The sequence below is a fragment of the Rhamphochromis longiceps genome, linkage group LG9 (assembly GCF_057381845.1).
Source record: "Rhamphochromis longiceps isolate RC_006_pf linkage group LG9, R_longiceps_female_GT1.1, whole genome shotgun sequence".
Lineage (NCBI taxonomy): Eukaryota > Metazoa > Chordata > Actinopteri > Cichliformes > Cichlidae > Rhamphochromis > Rhamphochromis longiceps.
In genome coordinates, this window is record NC_140565.1 from 1,139,959 (window position 1) to 1,157,351 (window position 17,393).

The 17,393-nt window shown below is 38.9% G+C and overlaps 1 protein-coding gene and 2 long non-coding RNA genes across 4 annotated transcripts; 1 reads left to right on the top strand and 2 right to left on the bottom strand.

Annotated features, from left to right (window-relative positions):
* Positions 1 to 344: 344 nt before the first annotated feature.
* Positions 345 to 2,360, top strand: LOC146661488 (uncharacterized). Of its 2 annotated transcripts, XR_014913217.1 has the most exons (5): positions 345 to 395; positions 496 to 608; positions 1,599 to 1,693; positions 1,802 to 1,867; positions 2,028 to 2,360. It is a non-coding gene; the product is annotated as an uncharacterized LOC146661488 (long non-coding RNA). The 2 variants fall into 2 exon arrangements; XR_014913216.1 differs by lacking the exon at positions 345 to 395 and having other exon boundaries at positions 403 to 608.
* On the bottom strand, positions 2,358 to 4,728 carry LOC146661489 (uncharacterized). Its single transcript, XR_014913218.1, has 2 exons — positions 4,522 to 4,728; positions 2,358 to 2,862 (listed from the first exon to the last, which is right to left on the bottom strand). It is a non-coding gene; the product is annotated as an uncharacterized LOC146661489 (long non-coding RNA).
* Positions 4,729 to 8,454: 3,726 nt separating this feature from the next.
* On the bottom strand, positions 8,455 to 14,112 carry LOC146661490 (uncharacterized). Its single transcript, XM_085417966.1, has 5 exons — positions 14,040 to 14,112; positions 11,760 to 11,811; positions 10,079 to 10,234; positions 9,750 to 9,845; positions 8,455 to 9,564 (listed from the first exon to the last, which is right to left on the bottom strand). The coding sequence occupies exons 3-5, from the start codon at positions 10,190 to 10,192 to the stop codon at positions 9,325 to 9,327; spliced, it is 450 nt and encodes a 149-aa protein (XP_085274092.1). The 5' UTR covers positions 10,193 to 10,234; positions 11,760 to 11,811; positions 14,040 to 14,112; the 3' UTR covers positions 8,455 to 9,324.
* Positions 14,113 to 17,393: the final 3,281 nt, after the last annotated feature.

Here is a 17,393-nt window from a genome sequence, read left to right on the forward strand (position 1 = left end):
GAATTGAGGAGAGCATACTATGGAAGAAATATAGTATCATCAGAATTCAAGTATTTTTAGACATTGAATTTATGACACTGAATTTTTATCCTCCAAATTTCCCTGCAAAAATATTCACCTGCAAAAATTCACCTGCAAAAAATTCACCTGCAAAAATTCACCTGAAAAAAATTCACCTGCAAAAAATTCACCTGCAAAAATTCACCTGAAAAAAATTCACCTGCAAAAAATTCACCTGCAAAAATTCAACTGCAAAAGTGATGAACTTTAATGACCCAAGCCAGAGCAATCAGCACCAGATCGAGTCGAGTGGCTCTCAGCCAATTAAATTACGCTGTTTGATCACATGACACCGTTAGCCAGCAGTTTGTCTCCTAAAAGAGAGCTATTTAGAGGTGAGTGATTAAGTTTTTCTCCTAAATAGAGATCATTACAGAACGCCTAGTCCTACTTAAAATCCCATTTATTTTTATTTTATCATCTACTCGAACTAAGGAAAACGTTTGACTAACTCAAAGACAATTTCCACGCCTCCCCTGCCTGACTGCAGAGGCAGTTTTGAATTTAGGAGCAGCAAGATGGAAGCGGCAAACCCTGGCGATTCTCCGGTAAGTATATTGTTTTTTATCTTCAAGTTTGTCTTTTGAAACGTTAATTTTATTTAAATCCGTTGCTCACGTATAAAGTACACAGACGGGGTCTTTGCTCAACTCGTCTGAGGCGTGTCTCACTAAGCGCTACATGCTAGCATCCTGCTAACCGAGCTACCCTTTACATGCTGTGCTTTAGAAAATAGGATAATCGTTAAAAAATACTCCGCAGATATTGATAGATAGACGAACACTGCAAATATAATGTTGTAAACGAAAACGGCCTTTGGTGAAGTGGTAAAATACACCATGAATAAAGCCATAGATTGAATGGCTGCCATGGTTGCAGAACAGCCTGATTTAATGACAAGAATGGGGAAGAGTGAGGCGAAGTGAACCAAAGCCACAAAACACGGTCAGACAAGGCGGCAAAAGGGCAGTGATCTGTCCGTCAGTATGAAGTTGGTGTGTGCTTTGGTGAACAAAAACTCGAGACCGGTAGCAGGAAGATGGGAGACTCGTGTTTCACTGGAATAGTGGTGAATTAAAACATCCTTTGTTGGGGACATTTCGGTGTAAATGCATCCATACAGGCAAGACAGAGGCAGACCAGACAGTGAAGAAAACAAGGCAAACATTAGAAATATTAAAACGGAAATATAGGGTTAATATAACATACAATTGGGGAAAATGTAAGGAACACAATGTAAATGATATTGTAAAGTCATTAAAACAGCATACTCTGATTAAAAGAAACAGATAATTGGGTAGGATGATGATGATAATAATAATAATGTTAAAGAACATGTACAAGATGGGTATGTATACTTGTAGCCAGAACTTAACTACAAAGTTGTAGCATGCCAGACCATCTTGATTGAATGTAACTTCGCTCCACACAAGTTTTATGGTAGACATATTCATATTGGTATCTAATAAATGATTAATTCTTAGATTTTATCAAACGTTAATTTATAAATTGTTTCTGTCTTTATGTGTTTGTTTCAGATTATGCAAGATGTAATTATTCAGTCAGCAAGACACTTGCTGCAGTTACTGACATCATCCAACTGAACTGCTGCTGTGATGAATCAGAATACAAGGTTTACTTTAGCAAGACTTATGAGTTAATGCTACATTTAACTAAATTGTTATATATTTTGTGTCCAATATTGTCTCCATATGATTTTGTTTTTTGCAACATCTTGCAGAGAACAGAGTCAAGGTACCAGCTTGGTCAACCCTAAAAGACCATCTGTTCATCAAGAAATGACCAGGTGAAAAAGTCATAAAATAAACACTCTGCATGAATTTAGGATGCAACTTTATATCTTACCTGCTCTACACTCAGGGCTTGAATTACAACAACAGTCAATCACATAAAAAAAAAAATATACTTTTGGTAGTTCTGTGTCTCTCTCTCTCCTCCAAACCCAGATGGCTGCTGGTACTGAACCGGGTTCTGGTTCTGCTGGAGGTTTCTTCTTGTTAAAGGGGAGTTTTTCCTCTGCACTGTCACTTCATGCTGCTCAGTGTGAGGGATTGTTGAGGTTGAGTCCATATGTCCTGCGAACAACTGCTGGGCAATGACACCATGCAATCTTCTGGGATTCCTTGGATAGAAAACCTGTGAGCTGCACTTGTCCTTGGTCTTCACAGCTCACCTTTTTACTGTTTATTGAATCAAAATTCTCCAGTGACATGGATTCTACATTGTAACTGATGTGATGTTCTATAAAGTGGTTTTAATAAAAAAAAAGGCAAAAATTAGTTTGTTTCTTTATTCAATTTTTGAACAGTGATACTCATTCAGTAAATGCAAATTATTTACACGGCAGTGCACTATAGGCATAAATCTAGACCCCTAGATAAAACATGATGGCATTATAGCAGTGACAACTCCTCCACAGTAGCAGGTGGGATTTTTCTTTTTTGAGGACGGCTCCTTTTACCTGTCACTACAGATGGTCTGTTTGTTCTGATCAAGAGCCTTTTTTTGGGCAGCTGAAGAGGAGAAGTCTATCTTATGGCCAACCTCTGGCTGTATCTTGGTCATATTACCCAGCAAAACCCAGTATGCAGGTTCATCTGTAACAGTCCTTGTGCCACAGATCACTGTTGCTTCTACATTAAACAGAAGAGCAGTGACGTGGGTGCAGGTCTCCGTGACTCCGGCCTTACAGCTGCAGTGGGCGGCTTCAACCTTCCCTGTGATGCTCACAGTGACCCATGGCTGCAATGCTGGTTCATTCAGTCTTTGAGAGTGCAGGACCTGAAACACACACAAAGTTCTTGTCTTTAAATGAACTATGAGCCAAGGCTGACATAAATGTTTTATCTACTTAATCATTAATGTAACAGTGTTTAGAAAGTTAGCACATACATGTAATTTTTCATTTCTTTATGTGTCCATCTATAGAACGCTGCATGTTATAGTGTAAATCTGCCTGTTCTCTGTCAGAAACCTGCCTGCAGAAAATGAACCTAAAGGATGTAATGCAAGGATGTCATCACTTTCAAGATGGAGAAAGCATAAAGTGACAATTATGAATCACTTAATATGATAAGGAGATTCTGCAGGTCATTAATCAATGTATAAAATTAAATAAAATTATTTTTAGTGACACAAGATACAAATATGGAAGGAAGATGTATAATCGCTCAGTTTGGGGAAATTGTGGGTAGCCTGCAAGGGCCTCAACTTCTCCATACCCACAATGTGCAACAAATGGGCACAGCTATCTTCAACAGTGGAACATCGGCCAGTTACTTCCAACTTTAACGCAGCTTGTAGTCTTGGAGAGCAGCACACCACAACTTCTGCTAACAGTGGAAACAGATTAAGAAATCCATGCAAACAGATTCATAAACCGAAAGAATATTATTTTACAGGATTAATGATCATATCAGCCGCTGGCTGATCACAAACCCTGAGGGTGTATACGAGAAGCAGAAGAAGCAGAGGGGATATCCCGTTTAAGTTTAGATAGTATTTGTAAAGATATTGACCATATCCTTTTCTGAAAGTGTGGATATAATGGATGGGGTAAGGTACTGACATGCTACAACTTTATAGTTGTTAAGTTCTGGCTACAAGTATACATACCCATCTTGTACATTTTTTTATTTTATTATTATTATTATTATTATTATTATTATTATTATTATCATCATCATCCTACCCAATTATCTGTTTCTTTTAATCAGAGTATGCTGTTTTAATGACTTTACAATATCATTTACATTGTGTTCCTTACATTTTCCCCAATTGTATGTTATATTAATCCTATATTTCCGTTTTAATATTTCTAATGTTTGCCTTGTTTTCTTCACTGTCTGGTCTGCCTCTGTCTCACCTGTATGGATGCATTTACACCTAAATGTCCCCAACAAAGGATGTTTTAATTCACCACTATTCCAGTGAAACACGAGTCTCCCATCTTCCTGCTACCAGTCTGGAGTTTTTGTTCACCAAAGCACACACCAACTTCATACTGACGGACAGATCACTGCCCTTTTGCCGCCTTGTCTGACCGTGTTTTGTGGCTTTGGTTCACTTCGCCTCACTCTTCCCCATTCTTGTCATTAAATCAGGCCGTTCTGCAACCATGGCAGCCATTCAATCTATGGCTTTATTCATGGTGTATTTTACCACTTCACCAAAGGCCGTTTTCGTTTACAACATTATATTTGCAGTGTTCGTCTATCTATCAATATCTGCGGAGTATTTTTTAACGATTATCCTATTTTCTAAAGCACAGCATGTAAAGGGTAGCTCGGTTAGCAGGATGCTAGCATGTAGCGCTTAGTGAGACACGCCTCAGACGAGTTGAGCAAAGACCCCGTCTGTGTACTTTATACGTGAGCAACGGATTTAAATAAAATTAACGTTTCAAAAGACAAACTTGAAGATAAAAAACAATATACTTACCGGAGAATCGCCAGGGTTTGCCGCTTCCATCTTGCTGCTCCTAAATTCAAAACTGCCTCTGCAGTCAGGCAGGGGAGGCGTGGAAATTGTCTTTGAGTTAGTCAAACGTTTTCCTTAGTTCGAGTAGATGATAAAATAAAAATAAATGGGATTTTAAGTAGGACTAGGCGTTCTGTAATGATCTCTATTTAGGAGAAAAACTTAATCACTCACCTCTAAACAGCTCTCTTTTAGGAGACAAACTGCTGGCTAACGGTGTCATGTGATCAAACAGCGTAATTTAATTGGCTGAGAGCCACTCGACTCGATCTGGTGCTGATTGCTCTGGCTTGGGTCATTAAAGTTCATCACTTTTGCAGTTGAATTTTTGCAGGTGAATTTTTGCAGGTGAATTTTTTGCAGGTGAATTTTTTTCAGGTGAATTTTTTGCAGGTGAATTTTTTTCAGGTGAATTTTTTGCAGGTGAATTTTTGGCAGGTGAATTTTTTTCAGGTGAATTTTTTTCAGGTGAATTTTTTGCAGGTGAATTTTTGCAGGTGAATATTTTTGCAGGGAAATTTGGAGGATAACAATTCAGTGTCATAAATTCAATGTCTAAAAATACTTGAATTCTGATGATACTATATTTCTTCCATAGAAAACGCTTTGTTTTCCAATACCGTTCTAAATGCCATAAGCTCACAGCCACAGCAGGAGTCGAACCCGGAAGTATCCCTCCACAGCCGGTTTTGAGAGTTGCCGCGACGTGGAAGGAGCCAATCAGAAGAGGGACCTCAAATCAGCTGACGTGGGTCATGTGACAGGGAGTAGTTGATATGGGTTACACACACAACTTTGCCGACATGTGGCCAACAGCAGTGTGCCGTATTTTGCGGCAAAATTATCCACACCCACAGCCGCGCTATGAATTGTGGGATATATGGGACCACGAAGCGTGCACCGGACCACGCTTGATATTTGGGGAAATCGACGGCACATTTGGAGTATGCATTTGAAGTACATTTCGGATTGGGACAGCCGTCGTCACGTGGCGGTGACGTAATCGCACTTAAAATGCGTACTTCAAGCGTGCAGACCCCGAATTGGGACACAGCCATAGAGCGAGCGATTCACTCAGGACTCACTAACCCCCTCCCTCCTGTGCTGAATCATAGAGCGAACGAATCACTCACTCACTCACTCACCCCATCCCTTCTGGCTCACAGCTTCTTCTTCTTCTTGGTTGGCAACCAATGTTAAGGCGCATTACCGTCCCCTGGCTCACAGCTCAGTGGACATTTAGATGAGAAAATATATATTTGACACATTTAAGGAAAATACTAATAAAATACAAATAAACAAAATAAATGTTTATTAAGCAATTTTGATAAGATAAGATAAGATAAGATAAGATAACCTTTATTAGTCCCACACGTGGGAAATTTGTTTTGTCACAGCAGGAAGTGGACAGTGCAAAAGTTATGAGGCAAAAATTAGAATACAATAAGAATAAATACAGTACACAGCTGTACAGAATAGAATAAAATAAAATACTATATACAGTAGAATAAAATAAAATAAATATACAATAAGATAAAAATAGAATACAAATACAAATACTATATACAACTGAGTAAAAATACAACGATGACAGAAAGGATTATTGCACTTAGTATTATTGCATATGTATGGATGTGTGTGCTTGATCAGTTAAAGTCTTTATTATGGAGTCTGACAGCAGTGGGGAGGAAAGACCTGCGATAGTAAATTGCTTAATTTTAGAAATGTTTTTGCTCTTTTTTGCTCTATAAAATAGTGGTTTTCTTTTAGAATCACTCATCTTAGCAGTAGGACATACATGAAAATGTACATTTTTTGAACTCTCTGGTCAACTGACTCAGTGAATCAAATGATCCAAAAATCCGATTCATTTTGGTGAGTGACTCATTAAAACTCGATTCAGTAAAAAGAATCAAATTTACCATCACTACTCCCCGTTAAATTCAGAATCCGCTTTAAGGTTTTGACCTTGACTTTCAGGGCTCTGCATGGACAAGCACCAACATATATAAGTGAACTTTTACATCCATACATTCCCAGCAGGTCCCTGAGGTCATGTGACCAGGGTTTGCTGGTTGTCCAAAACACAAGGCTGAAAACAAAAGGCGACAAAGCTTTTGTGACTGTGGCCCCCAGATTGTGGAACTCTCTCCCTTTGAGCCTGAGATCTGTGGACTCCGTGGTCGCTTTTAAAAAATAGCTAAAAACTCATCTTTTTAAACTTGCTTTTGGTTGATTTTTATTTTTAGGTTTTGGCTTCTGTGAAGCACTTTGTGATTTTTATCTTGAAAGGTGCTATATAAATAAAATTTTACTTTACTTACTTTACACACGGGTGCTCACACACACAAACTACACCCTTTTTGGCTCCTCAAAGCACACTGTGCGCTGTCGATCTTACGTGCTGCACAATAATGTTTAATATTTAGCATTTACTGTTATATTCCCATATATCATTGTGATATTGTTTATTATATTGCTCTTTTTTTCTGCTTGTTTTCTCTTTTTTCTTTCTCAACAGGTGATCCAGGTGATTGATATACGTATTTTTTGTCTGCTTATTTTGTTGTTTTTTGTTTTTTGCCCTTTATCCCCGTCCCTCTTCCCCGCTGTTTTTCTTTCTCTCTTTCTTTCTCCCCTTTCTTTTCCCCAGTCAAGTCTGTTCCGTATTTAGCAAAGTGAAAATAAAATAAACAATAAAAGGTGAATCAAATAGACCATTACGGCAAGGCTGGGATGGTCCATTTGGTAAAGTAAATCCGTTGGGCATCTTTCTTTGCCTTTAGACAACAATTCTGATGGCAAAAGAACCAAACGGGACAGGCAAAAAAAAAAAGAAAAAAAAATTCGATCTCTTTACCCGTCGGCTTCCCGTTGCTGTCATGCGACCGGCTGTTGCAGTTAATAATACAACAGCTTCTTGCCATTCTTTGTGTTTCTTTTTATCCCTGTGTGATTGTTTTCTTGTGAAAGCCAAATAATAGATCATGCCACCAGTGGAGTTTCTTGTAACTCTTTCACGAGTCAGATGTAGCTATGCAGTCACATGACCAGTTATACACTATGGCAGGCAAAGTGGGAAGAGCCAAAACAAACTGACATTTCAACGTGAAAAAACTCATTTCGTCTAACCTGAGGAAATGTGCCCCGGTAAGTTTACTCTAAATTTCTTTTTAGCTGTGGTTAGGTAGATGTCTGGCTAATGTTGTGTCGAGCAACTTTTTGATGTGTCCTTAGTTCAACACACATAAATTAAATGGCTGAATTGCCACCTCAGCATGCAGTAAAGTATTTGCTAATTAACTAATAATTTTATTCTGGCGTGTTGCGGTGAGGACATGTTTAATAGTTTTAGGACACTGGGGAGGAGGATTGGACCTTGGCCTTGTCCACCTCTAACATGTGGAGAGCTCCGTCACATGACTGTGGGGATATGGAGGTGGTTTTCCTCATGCCCTGAGTTTGATTAAACTAGAATTACATAATTTTTTCGGCGCTACGTTGTGGTGAGATACACTGAAAAAAATGTTTTGTTCAATTTACTCAATTTTTTTATGACAAGTGGTTGCACGAAATAAATTTGTTTGAATCCAGAAATATTTTTTAAGTACACTGAATTTAATTTAAGCGAGTAAAACCAACATATATTTTTAAGCTACTTTAACTTAACTGTTGTGGATACGTCTTAGTCAAATATTATTAGTAAGTCCAACTAAGGTCGTGTTAAATGTACCAGAATAATTTGTTTCCTTTACACTTATGTCCCAAACTTATATTCAAATCAATCAAATTGTTAATTTCTCTCTATTTCAATTAAGTTAAGTTTACTTAAAAAATATTGCTTACCCTGATTTGTAGTTTTTAAAAACGTCAATAATGAAAACTACAACATTCTTTCACATCATTTATTAATGCAAAATTTGTTGCAAACAGAATAAGAATCCACATCTCTAAGGGAAATTGCTGCAATTTGTATAATACAAATTACAAAACTTTTGCCTATGAACTAGTAGCTTTAAAAAGCTGTATTCAAACAAAACAGAAACAACAGACAAGAGAAATGTTAACCAATGTTTCTCTTCCTCTAAAAAAGAAAAAAACAAACAAACTCCTTACATAAAAGAATAAAACACTACCAGCAGTATAATGTATCACAATTAGAAACTGATGCATCCACAAACTAACCAGTTTCAGACTTGCTGTTCTGCGATCCATATTTAGAAATTGCATTTTAATAAGGTAATTAGACTTAAAATTAAACTTGTGTTTTCCTTACTGCTTATTGACCACTGTCTTTCCATTCTAGTCCTTCCTTGAAGATTCTGAATGTTTTACATATTTTCTGACCTAACATACTCGCTTCAAAACAATTAAGTCTTTAAAGTGTTACCAGTGTGCTGCAGTGTGGTAATCATGAATGGTTTTTTTTTGTTTTTTTTATCCGGTTGAGTTAACACTGATTATACGCAGGGCAGCAGCTATAACTGAATAATTACAAAGTTGCTCTTCAAGCTACTCAAATGTACCACACGTGAAACATTCATTATTGAAAGTTAAAATGTTCAATCGAAACATAACACAGAACAAATGATGGTTGTACAAGAGTTTCACTCCTATTCACAAGAGCACCAGTCATTGGTAATTTACATAACAGCATTCTCTTGATGTGTGGTTTTAGAAATCTTCCTATCCAGTAGCAATTTTGTTCTTCAGCCCAAAGACTTTGGGGGAGAGCTTTTCACCATCGAATCCCATCAACACTTTCTAAATGAATTCATAATAGTCCTTCAATTCCTTGGGGAAGGCTAGGTTTAGTGCATAGATTACTCCAAGCATCAATGCACAAGCTTGGGCCAGAGATCCAATGTTGTCCATGACTATCTCCCCTTCAACAAATATTCCAATGTCATCATAATGTCCATTTTGTCCGTCCTCCCTGTTGATGACATAAATGCCCATGGTGTGCTTCTTCAGGTCTCTCTGGATATCATCTCCTTCAATGTCCTAAACATTTAATAAAAAGGTAAAAGAAAAAACAATTAACTCTACAATTAAATTCCAATCTAGTCGTGTGTGTGTGTGTGTGTGTGTGTGTGTGTGTGTGTGTGTGTGTGTAATACACACACACAGATATCTATCTAAAAAGTGTGTGTATAGATGACTTGCTTACAATGACTTAAATGACTTACAAAGAACTCCCGAATAAAGCTTCCGTCCTCTTCACCAAGGTAGAGGCAAAGCGCCCTGAGAACTGCTTCCCTTTTCACTTTAACATCACTTTCAGCCTGTTTAAAGAGAGTTGCTGATTAAACCAATTTGGAAAAAAGAACAATGTCTGAAATTCGCAATAAGTAAATTTTATCATATGTCAGTTCAAACATAGTAAATAAAATTTATATAAGAAATTTCAAAATTTAGATTGTTTGGCTGGTCACCTAAAACGGCTTATTGGACTCACCAGTGACCTGCCACTTAAGACAAAAGAAATCCAAATAGAATTTGCAATATTCAGATTTACCTCTTGCATGATCTGCAAGTGGTGGGCAAGTTTCTGCCCAGAAACACCGCCCTTCTTCTGGAAAACTGTCATCAACTGAGGTGTAATTCTGTCTAACTGTGCCGCGAAGGTCATCTCCAGTTGAAGTGTTGTAATACACTGGAATTCAGCATTTACCTGTATCACACACACACCACACACACACACACACAGAAAAAAAGAAGACTGGTGCTTAATCATTGGTATGATTATTTTGTTATTTCTTCATTAAATGCTACAATGCAATTGCCATCACTTCATAAAGCATGATTATCATATGGGTTAGTATACAGTGGGTGAAGGATGTTACTACTGTTAATCAAAGAAGAAATGAATGGCATCAGTCCATTTAACGGGTTTAAAGGGTTTTAAAAAGCAGATATTTGTCTGTTTCAGGTGGTTGGCAACACATTTTCCTGTGCTCTTTGTCCACTGGTGGGAGTGTCTCACCTGTGAGGTCAGCGGGGCAGAACTCTGCCGTCAGCAACAGAGAGCAGAGAAAATTTAGATGTGCAACTAAAAACATGCTTGCCATGTAAGCCCCAAACATCTCTGAAATTGCTCTGCAAACTTCAGAGTACTTATACTTCAGGAGTCCTGTGGGTACCGTAAAGACTCATGTATGCACACAAACCACATTTTTTTTGCAATCTGATCCTCTTTCTCTTGGCTGTTTCCTTCAGGGATCACCACAGTGAATGATCCACCTCCATCTAACCCTATGCTCTGCATCCTCTTAACTCACAAGAACTAAATTCCTGTTTTTCATTTCACTTTCGCAAGTTTTTTTTTTCTTTTGTCCTGGATAAAAGAAATTTAATCATATATATTAACCCTCCTGCCATCCTTTAAAAAACTCACACCCATCACCCTAGGGACCATTCTCAGCCACGCCATAAAAAGACCATATATCCATATTTTATTCCACTTTAAATTAGCCAACCTTGTAAAACTACTTCTCCCTGAAATATTCATGTAAAGTTTTAATTATATTTTCGTTGTTTTAACCCTTCAAATCCCAGTGTTATTACATGAGCGCCCTGTGTTATTAGCCCCAAAAACCAAAAAACGAAACTAAATATTTCCACAAAAAACCAGTTGAAGTAATATGTGATTGTCATTATAAGTAGGCCTTTAGATGGACCAAAGATTGGCACCAACATACATTTTGACCTGCCATTATTTTTTTTGCATTTTTTTTGCAATTTAAAAATTAAAACTTCAAGGCCCTGAGTCTTCATTGACATCCAAGAAAAGAAGAAAAAATAAAATCATATGATGATAATTTGGGGTTGAAAAATAGCGTTTATAATGGAAGTCAATGGGCAGAAAATGGTCCCCAGGGTGATGGGTGTGGGGATTTCTGCTGCTCAGCCATTTTAGGCTGATTTAAGGAATTCACACTGGAATATTAACATTGACAGGTAAAAACTATCCTGTGGCAAGTTTGGTTATATTCCACTGAACACAGTGGAAATGGCAGCCATTTAACACATAGCAGTGGCACAAAAAGGTCCCAAGAAGGCAGGAAGGTTAATTGATATTAATTAATATCAATATTAATAATCACAAGAACCCTTAAGATGAGATAGATAAACTTGTCCCTGCAATACTGTGACAAATACTGTTGTGATAAATATGTAAGGAATTTGCATGTACTTACCAAAATAACACCATCTTCTTGAATAAACAGTAACACATAAGGGGAAGAAAATCTGCCAGAAAAGGAAGACAAATAAAAAAAAAAAAAACTTTAGAAAGACAAACAATTACCGTTTCCAAGCCATTAGTGCATTACTTCATGATACTCCCTTGTAACAAAACAAATCTTACTTGTGCCTCTGTGCAAACTACAGATGGCACGATACCACTTTTTTATGTCCGATACCGATATCATAAATTTGATTATCTGCCGATATGAATCCGATATAGTGTATTTTATAATAAATAAAATTGTTTTTATAAATATTTTGCTGCATTTTGTATAAGTTCATACTCAGTTTTAAAAACAAAACATTAAAGCTATTCTGTTATACCTGTATGCAAAAAATACACTGCACCCAAAATATTTTATACTTCAGCAATACTGATCAACCTAAAAAACTTACACCATCCTCCTTATTCAGGTATTCTAAACAGTACATAGAAATATTAAACTAACTAATAGGGCTGCCAACTCCCAGCAAAAATATTAGGAAATCACCCCGCACCCTCCGCCTGATAATGCTTAATTGACGTAATCTACTTTAATGCACAGAAATCAATTATTTTTCTATAATAATTAGATTCAACATTTTTCTTCAATACAGTGGCAGACAGCGCAGATGGTACCTTCCCAAAGGAAAAAGTGCTATATGTACTACTATTACTAGGGCATATATTAGACTTAATATTTACTACATACAATAATGGATCTCTATACATTTAACCAGATCACCACTTTGGTAGTAAGATTTAGAATAATTATTTATTAAAAGCTAGACATTTTAAATGAGAATAAGAAAGAAATTATGTCTTTGTGTCTCCCTTTCCCTGTTAATGCCCTACCTGGCCCCTGGCAAAACTTTGCTAGACCCGCCCCTGCACAGTTACCAGCTGTCAGCTACCTAAAAAAGGATCCTGGTGTTATTTGTCTCTCAGAAACAGTTCATAACTTCAACTCATTCATGTGACCTAAAATGTAAACCTGTTTCTTCATTACCTGTTCAGCTCTAATGATTCAGTAAAAACTTCTCCTGGTTTCACCTTCATGTTTCCTTCTCACCACATATCCAAACTATCATGACCAGCAGCTATTACGGCTGTGGCTCCAGAAAACATAAGCGGATACTAGAAGTAATATTAAAAAAAATTCTAGCAACAGCTTATCAAGCTTAAACGTGCTGCTGTTGTTTATCTGCCGTTTTCCTCTTTCTAGCGCAAACTGGGTGACTAACAAATGAGAGAGACTAGCGACAGAAAAGCCGATCAGCTGATAATCGATCAGTTTCATGATTGAAGTAGCAACAGGAGAGGGAGGGGGGAGAATGAGGGAAGAAGTTTTAGCTGTTCAGCATGAAGACACCGAATAACTCCAGCTTTGTGTCTTTTTTCATTCTAGCTGAAGTATAAAACAAATCGCTTCCTTTCCCCCACAATACAAAACTCCGACAGCCAGTCCAGCTGTGGCTCCATACATCGGTTGTTAAGCTCAACATGAAAATACTATGCAAACATAAAGAGATGAACTTACACACTTGCTTTACTTCTGTGTTAGTTTTCTCTGAGATTAAATGCAGCGGTTTGGAAGCAGGTAGCGAGGCTTCAAATGCTAAACCAGACCGCTGACAGGTCTCGCACTCAACAGCTCTATCAAGTGAAGCAACTTCTTTTCTGAGTTAATTTCAGTTCTGACAAACATCACTCTCAGTGCCTTTTGATCTCACATTTTTGGCAACCACTGAGTTATTCTCCTCCACAGTTTACAACCATTATTTGTTTCTGCACAAAAGACGTTGTGCAACGCCAATCCTACTTATTTATTTCCTACTGCACCCTGACTGTGCAGGTGCGTTCAGAAGCCCCCTCCCCCGCCCGACTATTCCTTAATGCCAATGTTGTGGCGGGAGGGACGATTTCTCAACTTAAAACTGCAGGCGACTGTACAGTGAACTTTACAGCTAACTACAACAGAGAAATTGCCTCGTTCCATAATTTGTTAGTACAAAGTGTGCCACAAGAACTAAGCTAAAAACATATGACATTTTAACGCATCAATACAATTACTCTTTTAATAGAGCAGTAGCTAATAGAGCACATAGCTAGCTTAAGTCAAATCACGACAAAGTTCAGAGCTGTACAACTACTTAGACTTCTTTCTCCATGTGCACACGTCTTAAAGAGTCAACATGCTTTGACTGAGGTAAAAAAATAAAACAAAAACGACTGTAAAAGGTTTACTTACCGAAGCTAGACCACCTTTATATGAAGTTGTGCGATTAACTTGAGCCTGCTTGCAGCACACAAAGAGTCCGCTTCTTCAGTCCGCGCGCAAAATGGTAGCCTGTCCTAACGCATGCGCAAAATGGCCCAGCAGGATGCTATGAAAAACATACTTAAGCATTTTGAGCTACATTTAATTAACTAAAATTAATTGGATTAAAACGCAGGGAATGTATTCTGGAGTTACTCGAATTATATATGTAGACAGGAATTACTCATTTGAATTGAAAAGATATACCAAAATATAATATGCTATATTTAAAAGGAGACAATATCACTTCTTTCAGTGTAAGTTTGTGGGTGTTGTGTCCGTAGCTTCGGCTGCCCTTTTGCTCGCTGGTTAGCTAGCGTGAGCTATAAGCTAACAGCTAGCCTGGTTAATGAAGCTAGAGTTCCAAGCACATGAAAACACAGCTCATCTCTACTGCTTTAACTGTTAAATCAGAAGGCAGTACTGTGGTTGACAGGGGATTTCTAAGAATCGCCCCACAGTTCTTCAGCTGAGACACCCGAGTTAGAAAACACAAACACTGGAGTTGTCTTTACTTGCGAGGGCGGCCACAGAGCGCTCGTCCTCGCAGGAGGCACTCACGGACTCGCGCTCTGTCACTGTCTGCGTTCTTTATTTATACAAGCTTGTGTGTGTACAAAGGTAACAAAGTTATTCCAAGAACTTAGAGCTGAGGTTCCCCTTTTCTAAGTCTGTATGTTCTTAGAAAAGTGGAAGCTGTTAAATGCTAAAAAAGTTTATCACACAAGAGTTCATGTAAAAGGTCACGTAGACATGTGGATTGCTTAGTGATCAATAAAAAACACATTTCATGTAGCTGATCATGCTATGTACAATTTTCTTCTGACAGTGGTTGACAGGGTTTATTATGTGAAACAGCAGCTTGCTTAGCTTAAACAGCCTGCGTTAGGAGGCTAGCTTCATCAGCCACCAGGAAACACTCGCAGATCCTCAATGCTATGGAGATGAAGATGCTCAGGTGGATGATGGGCTTAATCCGCGTGGATCGTGTGACTAATGAAGGTGTTCGAAAACGACTCGGAGTTGTCCTGATGGAAAGGAAGATAAGGGAAGCGTGCCTATGGTCGCATGGACACGTCATGTGCAGTAAGGAGAATTTGGTGTCAAGAACAGCCCTCCGACTCGACCCTGGAGGCCGCCGACCGCAAGGAAAACTGTAAAAGCGGTGGATGGATACAAAGACCGAAGACATGCGCGCAGTGGCTCTCACCCCAGAGGAGACTCAAGACCGATCCAAATGGAGAAGACAGAGCCACGCAGCAGACCCCGCGCTGGGAAGATGCTAGGAAAGAGTGAGAGACACCAAACAAGAGTCAGTAGCAGAGGAAGTTGTTTGGCAAGTTTTTCATGGATGCAAACCACATACTCTTATACTTAGCCCCAAATTCATTTTCCTTGCAATGTTTCATCATGTAAGAGGAAATAAACAGGCTTTCCAACAGTATAAGATTTATTTCCAAGAAGTATTTTTAAAACAAAGAAATAATCAGCCCCCCAAAAATTTCTACAAGTTTAGAGTTTTTCACAGTTTTTTTCTTCGAGGTAAGTTCATCTATGACATTAAAATACAGGGAGTGCAGAATTATTAGGCAAGTTGTATTTTTGAGGAATAATTTTATTATTGAACAACAACCATGTTCTCAATGAACCCAAAAAACTCATCAATATCAAAGCTGAATGTTTTTGGAAGTAGTTTTTAGTTTGTTTTTAGTTTTAGCTATTTTAGGGGGATATCTGTGTGTGCAGGTGACTGTTACTGTGCATAATTATTAGGCAACTTAACAAAAAACAAATATATACCCATTTCAATTATTTATTTTTGTCACGGTCCCCGTGTCTCTCTGGTTGGCCCACGCTGGCTACAGGTTTTGTTGTTGTTAGTTTTAGTTTTTTGTCTCTCCTCCTCCTCTCTGCCTGGGTGGAGCTCATTACGGGCTCTCACTCTTGGCCCACGCACCCCTGTGGATGGTGTCCACCTGCGGCTGATCTGGCTGATTTCCCCAGCTGCTATTTAAGGCAGTGGCACAGAGCAGCTCACCGCTGGAACGTCGAACCACCTGAGTTCGTGCTCGCGGCATATTCAAAGAAGAATCGCTTACACGTGTTTTATGTTGTGGAACTAACCTTTGACCTTCTGTCTGTAGATTCTGGACCGAATCACCGGACCTGTCCAAGTGGGGCAGTGTGTGGAGTGTTGGAGCGAGTGCGGCTGAAGAGGAGTGCGTGTGTGCGGAGGAGCGGTGGCGGTGACTGAGTGGAAGAGGAAGCGTGTGTGTGGATTCCCCCCCCCTTCTCTCCCTGGAGCCCTGGACCCCCTCCCAACTCACTGTACATATATTTTGCACTAAGGTGATCCCTATTGTAAATAAATCCCCTTTTGTTTCCTTGAAAGAACTGTCTGCGCGTGGGTCCGTTCAGTAGCCATGACAATTTTTACCAGTGAAACCAATATAACATCTCCACATTCACAAATATACATTTCTGACATTCAAAAACAAAACAAAAACAAATCAGCGACCAATATAGCCACCTTTCTTTGCAAGGACACTCAAAAGCCTGCCATCCATGAATTCTGTCAGTGTTTTGATCTGTTCACCATCAACATTGCGTGCAGCAGCAACCACAGCCTCCCAGACACTGTTCAGAGAGGTGTACTGTTTTCCCTCATAAATCTCACATTTGATGATGGACCACAGGTTCTCAATGGGGTTCAGATCAGGTGAACAAGGTGGCCATGTCATTAGTTTTTCTTCTTTTATACCCTTTCTTGCAGCCACGCTGTGGAGTACTTGGACGCGTGTGATGGAGCATTGTCCTGCATGAAAATCATGTTTTTCTTGAAGGATGCAGACTTCTTCCTGTACCACTGCTTGAAGAAGGTGTCTTCCAGAAACTGGCAGTAGGACTGGGAGTTGAGCTTGACTCCATCTTCAACCCGAAAAGGCCCCACAAGCTCATCTTTGATGATACCAGCCCAAACCAGTACTCCACCTCCACCTTGCTGGCGTCTGAGTGGGACTGGAGCTCTCTGCCCTTTACCAATCCAGCCACGGGCCCATCCATCTGGCCCATCAAGACTCACTCTCATTTCATCAGTCCATAAAACCTTAGAAAAACCAGTCTTGAGATATTTCTTGGCCCAGTCTTGACGTTTCAGCTTGTGTGTCTTGTTCAGTGGTGGTCGTCTTTCAGCCTTTCTTACCTTGGCCATGTCTCTGAGTATTGCACACCTTGTGCTTTTGGGCACTCCAGTGATGTTGCAGCTCTGAAATATGGCCAAACTGG